The 12,541-nt window shown below is 48.4% G+C and overlaps 1 protein-coding gene across 2 annotated transcripts in view; it reads right to left on the reverse strand.

The window, feature by feature from the left end:
• The window catches only part of PLXNA2 (plexin A2), a 306,134-nt gene that overhangs the window by 263,348 nt on the left and 30,245 nt on the right, over nucleotides 1-12,541 (reverse strand). For both annotated transcript variants that reach the window (XM_039536888.1, XM_039536887.1), the window contains exon 2: nucleotides 550-1,816. In XM_039536888.1, coding sequence (XP_039392822.1) covers nucleotides 550-1,728 — 1,179 coding nt within the window. In that variant the 5' untranslated portion in view covers nucleotides 1,729-1,816. The remainder of the gene's footprint in view (nucleotides 1-549; nucleotides 1,817-12,541) is intronic.

Raw genomic sequence — 12,541 nt, forward strand, 5'->3', positions numbered from 1 at the left:
CAGGGATTGAGATGGCTCAAAAGGAATCTGTATGGTATGTAAATCAAGATCTGAACTAGCAAAGTAAAAGCACAGAGTGTGCAACTTCCATTTGCATTCACCTGGTTAGTTTTGTTTGCACTAGACTCTCCTGCTGCAGGCTGGGAGAGAGAGGCTTTGTGTTAGCCTGATTTTGGAATCAGAATGGGCAGCTGGAAATAGCAGATTGCCTCTAACAAGTTGTGACTTTTTAATCTGTCTACCTAGCTACTTCTGTGGCCCTTAGCACCCTAATCATCTCACAACATTAAGGATTTAATTCTCACAATCTGAAGTAAGGAGGATTATTATCCCTGTTTGGTATTTGGGGAAACTGAGGAATGGAAAGATCAAGCAAACTTCCCTAAGCTTACTCAGGGCATCTGTGGCAGGGCCAGGAATTGAATCCAGGTTTCCCAAATTCCAGTCCAACGTCTCCACCCCAAGACCATTCTTCCCTACAAAAATGGTGTTAGGAGTGAGATAGATTTCTCCAGAGCAATAGTGGCAATGTACTGCAATCATCCTTACTGCTTTGGTGCACTGGACATCCTTCCCCAGCAGCCAGTTGAGCTCCAAGTTGCCTTCCCCCTGGTAACAGGATTGCAGGCGCTCCTTGATCTGGGTGTTGATGGTGCGGATGGGGAAAACGCAAAGAGCTGAGTCATCAGGAGGCTGGTGATACTGCTTCTGCCCCTTGGAGAAGATGGCAAAAAGAATGTCATCCTGGGCTGTGATGTTGAGGGCGTTGGCCAGCACGTCCCCTGGCTTAGAGAGATAAGCCGCTTGCAGGAGGCGGTACTCCACATCCCCCTTGATGCAGCCAAAGGGCAGCGAGACGTAGGAGTGGAACTTGGGGTCATTCTTACAAAGGCGGACGATACGGGACGTGTAGAAGAGGTCGTTGGCTGAGTTGATGGAGACTCCCTCGGGGGTCTCCGGTTGCACCGTCAGGAAGTAGACAAAATTGCTGCTGGCAAACCCGTAGATATAGAAGATGTCAAAGTGTGAGACCAGGGCCAGTGTGTCCGAGGGGATCTTGATGAGCGATGAGACAAAGTCGCTGTGGAGCTCGTAATCCAGCATGGCTGATGACTCCGGGTCCCGCGGCAGCTTGCGGCTAGATAGGGTGGGGAAGTAATCCTGCTTGCCGTCCACTGCTGTGCCGATGAAGAGCTTGCCGTCCTCACCGTCGGAGCGCACGATCACCCCATACATGGTGCCTGTCTTGTTGACGCTAGAGAGGTAGTGCTCCTTCTTGTGGGACGGCTCCACCAGGATAAAGAGGTCGTCCAGCCGCAGCAGCTTGCAGACGCCCTGGTAGAGGCTCCCGCAGGCCAGCAGCCGGTTCTCTGAGTAGTCAATGATCAACAGCTTGTTAACGTTGTTGGTGAGGGTGAGGATCTCACTGCAAGGCTGAACAATGAGGGGTGGGTAGCAGGACTTGTTGTCCTCCTCCGGGCCTGTCTTGTGAGCCACCAGGATGGTCAAGTTGCCTGAGAGCTTGTAAACCCGGTTGATGGCTCCAACATAGACTGCCCCAGTGTTCTGGTGGACGGTCAGGTGGTTGAAAGTCCAGTCGCGGTTCTCTGAGTGGAAGGTGGCAGTACTGGCTGCGTTCCGGGAAAGTGAGACCAAAAAGAGAAAAACCACAGCTGCTGACCAGCCACCGGAGTCCAGCATCCGAGGCCAGTTCTTCCTCTGATCCATCCTGGGGCAGGGGAGAAGAGAAAGGGAAGGGTGAACGTCCAAGCTCCCTGTATGTGTCCCTTGCCCTGGCGAGGTTCTTCACATGGTTCTGGAGAGGGGGGAAAAATACACACAAAGCAAAGGATTAAATCCAGAGAGTGCCCTGTAGATACAATTCAAGAGAGACTTTTTCGTTATACAGTCCTTGAAATGAAGCAAGGACATCTCTAAGCCCAGCCAGCATTAAGCATGGTTCCTAACTTATTGGAAAACCGGTCAGGCTCCATGTTTTGCCACTCAATTCTGCCGCTGTGCATTAATTTGTTACGTGGTTTAACTGTTTATAATGTGCTCGGGGCCGTGCATTCACTGAGTGCAGGAGGAGATAATCAACCTCAGCCCTGGGACAAAGATTCCACAGTTCATGCACCCAACGATCAATCTAAATCTTGGCTGAAGGCACTTTTCCTACCAGGTGTATGACTGTAGGTGAGGGGTAGGAATTGGTTTTTTGCTTATAAATCCTGTACAATTGTAATTAATGATGAAGGTTAAAGTTTCATGCAGACAAGTACAACCTGCATTTATACAACAAAGCTTTCCATGCTTATAACAGTGCCTCCTCTCTGCCTCTCACCACTGCAGAGGTCTATGTACACTGCTGCCTTTGAGCCTGAAGGATCCCAAAGCAGCCTTTGCAAGGATTACTTCACCCACCACTGAAACGCAGCCACCAGCTTCTGGGCTGGAGGGGTACCGTAGCTGGGTGAACAAATATTGACATAGGAGATTTGCACAAACTCCGTACACTTGTGAAATTAATCCTGGGATCTTTACAGCCTATGCAGAGTAGACAGTACTTTGGAGTGCAAGGTCTTGTCCAAAACAACCACTACATAGTAAACTGCATGTGTACCCTGGGCACTATGGGTGGAGGTCATAAATACAGAATCCCATGGAACGACAAAGGTCTTCTTTCATCTATATGGACACATAGCTGAAGGCCTGCCTCCAATCAAAGAGCTCTGGCCAAAATCTGTTTGGGTGAGACATGAAAGAAAGCAAGGGACCTTACATGGAAGATGCCTATTTGGAGAAAGCAGTTTATAGTCTCTAAAATTTCCTTTCCCTTCCCTTCCCGCAAAAAATTCCCATGGCCTCAGGGAAAAGAGCTGGCTGGAAAGAGTATTCACATGGGAGTGGGATCAAGGGAAGAGGCAGGTGACAGGAGAGCCCTTCATTTCCAGGGCACTTTCTGGGAAGCAGCAACAAAACGTGGAGGCTTCCACGCTTGATTTTCTGTTTCTTTATAAAATGCAAGTGGCAAGAGATGATGCAAGAATCTTTCCCATTCCCAATGCAATTACTCTACCTTGTGATTCATGGGCAAAATCCAGGTGACAAACCAGAGGAGCCAGATCACAGCAAGATCCCATGTATTTGGATGGCCACCTGCAGCTATCCAAGAACCTAGTCCTGCAGAGCTACTAGCCGTGCATGTAGAACATCAGACTTCGAATTGCTGAGGTTACTTGAAATTCCACAAAAGCACCCATGCTCCAAGATCAGCCCTGCCCTAAAGCAGGCACTTGAGAAACTCCTGTCTGAACAGGACCTGTAATCAATGGGACCTGTGAAACCAACTCAGTGAGGCAGAGGAAGCAGAGTCGGGGAAGGAGGTGACACTTTGCAAGGTGGTATCTGTCCACCTACCTCGAAGCTGCCTCATCACAGCAGTATTCAGGCAGAGGCATTGGTGTTTCACCCTGCCCCACTGGCTGAGGGGTAAACTGAAGGAGGGGTAGTGGGAGGAAGGGAGAGAGACTCCAGAGGGATGGGGAAAGGTGAACTCAGGACTCCATCCTGGGGCAACTAGATGGGGAAGTTCTAAAGCAGAGAGGACACCATGATCTCCATCCTTCCTCCAAAACCAGCCAACCAAAGCTGTTAGAAAGTGAGAGTTCCCCAAACCACCTGTATCTGAGCAAGGAAAGTGCATGGAGAACCAACCCTTCCTTGCATCAGTGGGATTGGTCACCATCTGCACAGAGGAAGGGCGCATGCCTCTTTGCCAAAGCTTGCTACCGCTGCTGGGATAGACAGGGGCCATAAGCCCAGAATCTGGGCTGGCACAAGCAAATATTCACCTGCTGCTAAAAGGGGCATGACAATCTAGGATCTCAGCCAATTCTCCTCCCCCATCACTCCTGCTTTCTAGAGATGGCATGAACTGCCTCTTCTCATCCTTCTGAATTTGGCCCACTCTCCTTCCTTCTACCCTGAGAGATTCACTCAAAATGGGAAACTGAAAACTTTCTCCAGCCCACTTGTGCACCTCTTGTTAAGTTTCGCAACCCATTGTGAAGAAAAAATTTGCAATCCCCATTTTACCAGCAGAGAACCTAAAGCACAGAAAAGTTAAGGGATTTGACCAAGGCCACACAGTCAGACTGTGGCAGAGCCAGGAACAGAACCTAGCAATCCTGGCTCCCAGCCCCTCTCTGTACCTAGATGTTCATACTAGATGAGAGCTTGGAATTCTCCCAGCAGCAAAGTGCTTAGCTGCACTGAGCTCTTCTCCTTCTCCCCTTGCATTCCCCTAGGGCTGAGACTCAACCTGATTGAGGTCAGTCTTGGCTCTTTAGTGTCAGCAGGACAGTGCCTGATTCACTCTGACGGACAGGAGCTGAGACAAACCATGCAACTCCCCCCACACTGACCTTCCTCCCTTTGTCTCCTTTTGATCTGAATGCTGGTCATCAGCTGCTCAGCCCCTGCCTGAAAAAGCACTGGTTGGGAGAGAGTGTTCAAGACTTCCACCTATCCTCTGCTTTCAAAAGCTCTCATTGGCCATGGACAAGGGAAAGAGGTTTCTACTGTGCAGCTACTGCTGTCATCCGAGTAGCTGTGAGAAGGGAGCAGTGGTGGGGTTGCTGCTGCCGGAACAGGGTGTGTTTGGCTGCATGAATAACTGAAGGGTGAATCAACAGTAGCATGCCACATGGCATGCCCTAGTGACACACTAGCCTCACCAGATTCACGATGTGGATTGGATTCAGATGAGCCCCCGCCCCTGGAAATTCAGATGCTTCTCTAAAGTTTATCTTAATTTTCCAAACTACTTGAGTCTTCTAAGCAGGGCAGTTCATGCAAGGCTTCCAGGATTCTTGGTCATGCCCAAAGTGCTAGGGCAAGGGCCTGTCTTGGCACCTCAGCACTTCTGGCTCATTAGTGCTAATTAACTGTATTATGATAGAGCCTAGAAACCCTAGTCAAGGCTCTATACCCCGCCAGTGAAGGCACTGGACAGACGTAAGAAAGGGTATGTTTGCGCTGCAACTGGAAGTGCACTTACAGCTTGTGTGGACGTACCCGAGTTAGCATGGGTTACAACAGCGGCGCAGCCCAGCCTGTCCAACTCCACTGAGACCCTAGGTTCTTCGACAGCTAGCCTGTGCCAAAGCCAACGGTGCTGTAGCTTCACTGCTACTGATGCTGGAGCTAGCCAGAGCAAAGCTAACGTGGCAACGTCCACATGTGCAGCAGGCAGAGCCACCGACAACTCTGCCCAGAGAGTTTACAGTTTGAGTGTCCGACAGGAAGCAACAGCCAAATGGGGGTGCGGATTGGGAGACTGAGGCAGCAATAGTGTGAGTACAGCTGTACAGAAAAGCAGAAGCCCCCTAACCAGCACTAGACAGGAGTGATCCCAGCAGAGGAGGTTCTAAGAGGGACTGAGAAGGGGATAAGGTGTCAGACGCTAACCGCTAGGGCATTACAGCAAGAAGGGGCAACTCGAGAGCCTTCACTCCTTCCCTTTGTGCAGTGGTGCGGCTGCAGTGAGATGATGGGGGTAACATTGCCCAAAATAACTAGAAGTCCCATTTTCAAGCTGCCTTTTGAGTTGGGCGGGGCGGGTTGATTCCCAGCTCCCGGAGACCTACCCATGCTAGCTCTGATCAAGCTAGTGTGCTAAACACAGAGCGTAGCTGCGGTGGCAAGAGAAGAGGCTAGCTGCCCCAAATATGTGCCTCGGGCCTAGGGTGGGTACATCTATGGGGCAGCTAGCCCCTCCCACTGGTCATGCTGCCAGGGCTACACTCTATTTTCAGCACTTTAGCTAGATCAAAGCTAGTGCAAGTATGCCTCTTTGAACTGGGAATCACTCCCCGCCCACCCCCCAGCTCCTAGTGTAGACATGCCCAGAGGCGCTTGGGAACCTCAGAGTATGTATGTCTACTTGCAAAAACAAAAAAACCCAACCCCCCTGCCGCAGCAAGTCTCAGAGCCAGGGTCAAAGGAGCTGGGCTTGCAGGGCTGTTGCTGCTGGGCTAAAAATAGCAGTGTAGACATCCCCACTCGAGCTCTGAAACCCAGTAAGCAGGGAGGGGTGTCCTCAGACCCTGGGCTCATCCCCGACCAGGAACATCTACACTGCTGTTTTTAGCACTATAGCACGAGCCTGAGTCAGTTGACTCAGGGTCAGACTCGCTGCCGCAGGGGTTTTGTTTTGGCAGCGTAGACGTACCCTGAGCGTCAGACAGTGAGTGAGGAGGCCTCCGAAGTCCATCTGTCACTCCAGCAGAAGGAATGGAGGCTGGCTGTACAGACCACGTGTGCTTGCCTCCCAAAAAGGGGGAGACACTGCAGCCTAATCTCCCCTCGCCCTCATTTAGGCTGTTGAAGGGCAGCCCTAACTCCTCATCCTTCTCCCGCTCCTTCAGCGGCAGCTGATTTCTGAGGAGAACAAATGCAACCTTGAGCTGCAGAGATCATTCCACACCCCATCAACACTCCCTCCCTCCAGACACTTGCCAACAAGACCATTTCAAAGCTGATGGGGTCTAGTCTGGGGCCCGGGGGACAACAGTGGGGTGGGGCTGGAGCCATTCTGACATCCCTTCCCCCACTTCCCTAACACATACACTCAGTCAGCTGTCAAGCGGAATTAGGAACCATAAGGCTGGGATTTCCTTAGGAAACAGGCGGCTTGCCTTGGGAAAGCGCTGTCTGCGTGATGCAGGCTTACACCGGAGGGCGTTTCTTCCACCCTTCCGGGACCGCACAGAGAAGCAGAGGGATTTTTTTAAAAAAAAAGCCTTTCTACTCCCCCTCCCCCTCTTAAATTATTTTCTCTGCTCTATCCTGACCGTTCACCCCCTTCCTCAGCCACGTGAGCCCAAGGGTGGGACACAGATCCTTAAAAATGAGACCAGATGAGTCCTTATACTTCTATAGTGCCTTTTGTGTCTAAGGGTCGAAAAGTTCTACACACATGCCACACCTCCTAGCACTATTATTCATGCCGAGGTAGCTCCTAGAGGCTCCACTGTAAGTGTCTCCTGCAAAGAGCTTGCAGTCAAAACAGACACATCCCAGGTAGGAAAAAGGAAGCATCATTTCTATTTTACAGATGGTGACGTGAGGTACAAAGAGGGAGCTTTTCAAAAGCACCAACTCCCACTGACTTTGACTTGCATCTAACTGCCTTTTGCAAATCTTCCCCAGAGAGATTATGTGGCTTGTCCACGGTCACACAGGGAGCCTGGGGCAGTCAGGAATTGAAGCTAGATCTCCTGAGTCCTATCCCAGTGCCTTAGCCACAAGGCTACCCTTCTACCTGGGAACAGAAGAAAACGGGACTGGCATATAGGATGAGAGGGAAATTCTGGCCAAAAAAAGTCTCCTTTCATTAAAAGAACCATATGTTATTTAAATAATCATACAGAATATAGTTTTTAAGCTCTTCTCCAAAAGGCAAATACTTATCTGATGGTGGGACAAAGGCATAGATTAGCTGCTGGGTTTTTCATCAGCGTCACCTTGCCATGCTCAGAGCAAGTCTAGCTGGCATGGTGCTTAGGACTCTGGCTGCTGAGGCTTACAGCAGCTGTCCTGCTGGTGGTGGCATTGGTAGAGCTGAACAGCTGGAAATTTTAACCCCAAAAATTCTAGTGCAGACAAGACTGTGCAGCAAACTGCGTGGAAATCAATGTAGCTTCCATGGAAGGATGAAGCTAGGATCCGATTGCACCTGTTGTGCCAGGGAGTCCAAATATTTCAAACCTGATGTTTTAAGCCACCTCTCAGGCTAAAAGGACCAGCAGAATGGGCCAAATGCACAATGCAGGATTTAGTGCTTTAAGACATTTAGTGCTTCCACAAAAGCCTCAGTGTCATCACCCCATATTTCTGATGCAAATTGTTTCACAAGAGCAGCAGTCAGGAACACCCTGTTTGTGGTGGCTGGAGGTAATTTGGGGTGTAAAAGAAGAGGTGTCTGAGAGCTGTAACCCTTCAGGTATTGTCCAGATCCACTAGGGAATAAACAACTGAACCAGATGGCAGGGGAGGAAGGTCTATTGGGTAGGGCACTGCACTGGGACTCAGGAGACCTGTGTTCACAAAGACTCCGTGGGTGACCCTGGGCAAATCACTTATTCTGTGCCTCAGTTCCCGATCGGCAAACCAGAGGTGATACTTCCCCGCTGCACAGAAGTGTTATGAGGGTAACATCTGGTAATAATTATGAGATGCTCTCAGATCCTATGGGAATGAGGGCCACATAAGGACCTAGAAGGCAGATTTCAAGAGGAAGATCTAACTGTATAAAGCAAATAACCCACCAGGAGACATCTTGGGAAGGAATCACATCTATACTTGACCGCTGGGAGAACCAGCTCCCTATTATTCCTTTACACATTGCCTTGGTGCCTTGGTGCAGGTCCCTTTCCCAAAACAAACAGCCTGCGGGACCAGCAAAATGACTCTCTGAAACGAGCACTGTAATTCAGTTCACATAACCGAGGTACTAACTGGCAACAAAGTGATGCTGGAAGTGAGGTGCCAACCAATGCTAATGTGTAAGGACTGTGACACACACAGCTGTGTTGGATGGGTCTGCCTTGGCCAGCAAGGTCTACATTCCAAAGTGGGTTTCACCCTCTTTTTGAACATCCCTGTTAATTTACCAGGCTAAGAGTCTGGCTGTACCATCCATTGTCTAAACACCTCCCATTCAGCAGTGCAGGCTTGAGCCATTTGGAGCAGCCCAGGACTTACTGTGGGATAGAGCAGAGAGCGCTCACAGGGAAGAAAAGGCAGAAACAGGTGCACTGAGATCCAGCACACAGGCACATCACCAAGGTAGCAAGAGGGAGCCTTAGGGCACTAGTAGCAAAGCCTAAAGTGCACTTTGCAATGGTTGGGAATAACTCTTCTAAGGGCTCCAGCACAGAATGTTTTGCATTTCACCGAGGCCTTTATTCGGCCTTTGCAAAGTTGGACAAGTGTCCTTATCCCATTTTACAGAGGAAGAAAAAGGTCCAGAGAATAACTTGCCCAGAGTTGCACAAATCAATGATAGAAAGGGAGAGAAAACCCTGGTATCCTACCTCTTTAGTTTGCTCCTTTACACACTAGACCAATGCTGCCTCCAAACCAGAGCTGGGATTTGGAAAGAGGAAACATTTTCAAGTTGTCTAAATGGTGTATGTGAATGTCTAACTGGCTAATTCAAAGCACATCTTAGGAGATTTGATACTGCCCATTACTGTAGCAATCTAGGTGGCTAGGAAATGGCCCAAAGTGCATAATTCTCCATCCCTTACAAATCTGAGGACAGGACGATGGCAGCAGCCAATCTTATCACACTATCCCAGTGCAAGATGTTCTTGTCTCCAGCTTAGCATTTCAGGCTTTGGTTTATTGAATCACCCTCGGGAGAAAGAGTGCATTTCGCAGTCTGTGGTAAAACTGCCTGTTCCATTAGTCAGCAGTGTTAAGTCTTTGCTACTCTGGGTGTTTGGCATCAGTGTCAGACTACAACAAATGCAGTTAAAACTGTGCAGTTCCCCTAGTATAGGCACGCTGTATTGGCGTGAATTGTAACTTGCACTAAGGCAGCATGGGATGAGGTGTAGTCATGTAAACCCCCGTTTATAACAGTGCAAGGCGTCTACATTTTGCACTGGCACTGGTACAGTTACACTAATGCAAGAGAAACCATCATTAGGCAAGGACTTAGAAACCACGGACTGAATTCCTCTGTCTCTCATATGTGGTTTCCCCCACTTCAGAGTAAGAGAGCTTGCACCACTATTGCCTGTGCTATGAATAAAGACAGGACTTTATTCTCCAGAGCTCCCCAATTCAGCACCTCTCACTTGCAGGCAAATGAAGATTTGATTGACTCTGATATTGTTTTCGGTATTTAAATTGCTAATGCTCCCAAAAATGTACCATTCACAAGCGAGCGTCACTGAACGGACGGCTTCTCTTTCAGCTTGCTAACCTTGGGAAGAGAGACAGGTGTTTTTGAAAGGTAAATAAGCCACTCAATCCCCGAACAGCCATCTCTAATCTCATTGTTAGGGCAATTACAGGCTTCTAGTTCAGCTACCTCTGCCTTGTTTTATCGCTAAGTGATACTTCCCTGAAATGCCCACTTTGTATTTGTGGTCTCTTAATTTTTACCTCTGGTTGTAGTGATCTGAGGTCTCTCTCCAAGTGAAGCTGTGGCTCCCGATATTGTAAGGAAGGTTGTGGCAGAAGAGGAGTCACTCTGCACTGAACTTGAATGAGAGAGTGGAAACAGAACAGAGCCAGCAGCCAGAGTTGCCAGCTAACCTTTCAGATCAGCCTCACTTGCACATTTCCTCTCATTAATTTTCCAAGCAAATGTTTTTTTTAAAAACTCTCCCTTTTCTGGCTAGGGAACATTTCAAAAGGGCAGAATCAAGTGGCTCCCGAGTCTCTGCTCTGAGGAAGGCTCTCCACGCTGCTAACTGCTCTTCAGGCATACAAGAGTTGCCGATAACCTGCAGTAAACACTGATGACCTGATCGCGAGCGCCACGCTTTCTGGGCAGCTTTCTTCTCGGATAAAATGACAGCACAGCCTGAAAAGAGACACCGAGCGGCCTGCGTGTGAAATTAGCAACCGAGTTGCAGGCTAGGAATGTCCTGCCTTGTTGTTTTAGGCGGAAGGAAATACCAGGAAACTGGACACAGGGGAGGAACAAAGGAAAACGTTTACACAGATTCCGGATGTGCAGGTACAAGGATCCTACTGAGCAACAGCCAGGGCAGGCTGCTGAATAACTCCAGTTTGCTCAGTTTAACATGTAAGAAAGAACCGCCCCCCCTGTCTCCTATGTACCCCCTATGTACTAAGTGAACCACTGAATTGTGGCATCTCAGAACCCAATACCCCCTAGCCAGAACAGAGTTACTAGCTGGGACAGTGCATGTCAGAAGGGAACTCTGGTCATTGCTGTATAGAGAAGATTTCTCATAAATGACGGTCTCAAAGGCCAAATTAGATCTCTCCCCTCCCACCCCCACACTAAACACAGCTCAATCAAAAACCACTTCTCTCTACCCCATACCAAGGTAAAGGGGTTTTCCATGGCAGAGAACACAAACCAATGGAAATTTAGAAAGCAAAGAAAGAATTTCACTGGATTGGAAAGGGGCATGAGAAATTCTTGCTTAAGGGAACTCTGTTACCTCCTTCCACCTTACTAGCCACGTGTGCTCTTGTGAACCTCACTCTCTCAGAAGGAGCACAGAGGAGGATAAACATTTATCTAGGGAACAAATGAGTACTAAATCAATATTGTTCAAGTAACCAAGGAACCAGGGCTGCGATTGTCCAAGGAGGGAATTTTGCGCAGCTAAATTCCATTGACGTGCAATGTGAGTTGTGTGCCTAAGTCCCCGAGGCCTTGTCTACACTAGGAAACTAGGTTGGTCCAACTACGTCACTCAGGCGTTTGAAAAATCCACATCTGAGCGATGCAGTTAAACCAACCTAATCCCCGGTATGGACAACGCTAGATTAACAGGAGAATTCTCCTGCCAACCCAGTTACTGTCTCTCAGGGAAGTGGACTACGGTGCTGTGTTTGTTTTCAGTATAGACAAGCCTATGAAAAAAAGGGTATGTGAGAGCTCACACGTGGTAAAATCCTAGCAAAAAGAGAAGGCAGTTGGTTATTCTCATATGTGCCAGGAGGTTGCGGTGAAGAGTAGGAGGAAGCCTAGGGTTTCCTTTTATCTGCTAACTCATATTCAAACTACAAACTGTCTTGTTTTCACTAGGAGTTACCTCAAATTAGTTACCATGTGTTGGCTAACACATGATGAGAACACACCTTTTCCCCTAGTGAGATGCACCCTCAGGCTACTTTGGAAACCCTGCTCAAGGTGTCTAATACCTGACAGTCACCAATCAGAGAGGGAAGGGGACCACATCCTCCCAATCGTCCCTTTATTGCCAACGTATGAGAGCTGGTGAGAAACTTTTTGATTAAATGTTTGTCAAAAAAGAAAAAAAGTCTTTTTGTCACAGCTGAAGTGTTTCCCCAAAACACATCGATTTTGATGAAAAAGGACGTAGCGAGAGAAAGCGCGTGCATGAAAATCTAGCCTTTTTGATCAGAAAATGCACTATGCAGAACAAGGCTGGAAAATAACATTTCCATGATGCACAATATTTCACGGTTTTGAAATGTATTTTTGTTCCTTGTTGGGAGGAAAGCAATTTTGTATCATAGAACCCTTTGAAAAGTTTGGTTTGCATTACAACCAGGAACGAAAACAAATGTGAATGTTTTTTGTAAACCAGAATTGTTGTGGTCTGGCCAAGTCTATGCTGTGCCTTATTTTGCAAAGTGCTTTCACAACAACTACATTCTCAACGGGTTTTTGCAAAGCTACCATGAATATTAACCCAGAGAAAGAAATATTAAAGAGAAGGAGGTGCACTTTCAGGGGAGATTTAAAGAGCACCGGTGTACAAGGAGGTTATCCCTGAGGCCTGACACATCAGAG

This window comes from Mauremys reevesii, linkage group 4, assembly GCF_016161935.1.
Source record: "Mauremys reevesii isolate NIE-2019 linkage group 4, ASM1616193v1, whole genome shotgun sequence".
NCBI lineage: Eukaryota > Metazoa > Chordata > Testudines > Geoemydidae > Mauremys > Mauremys reevesii.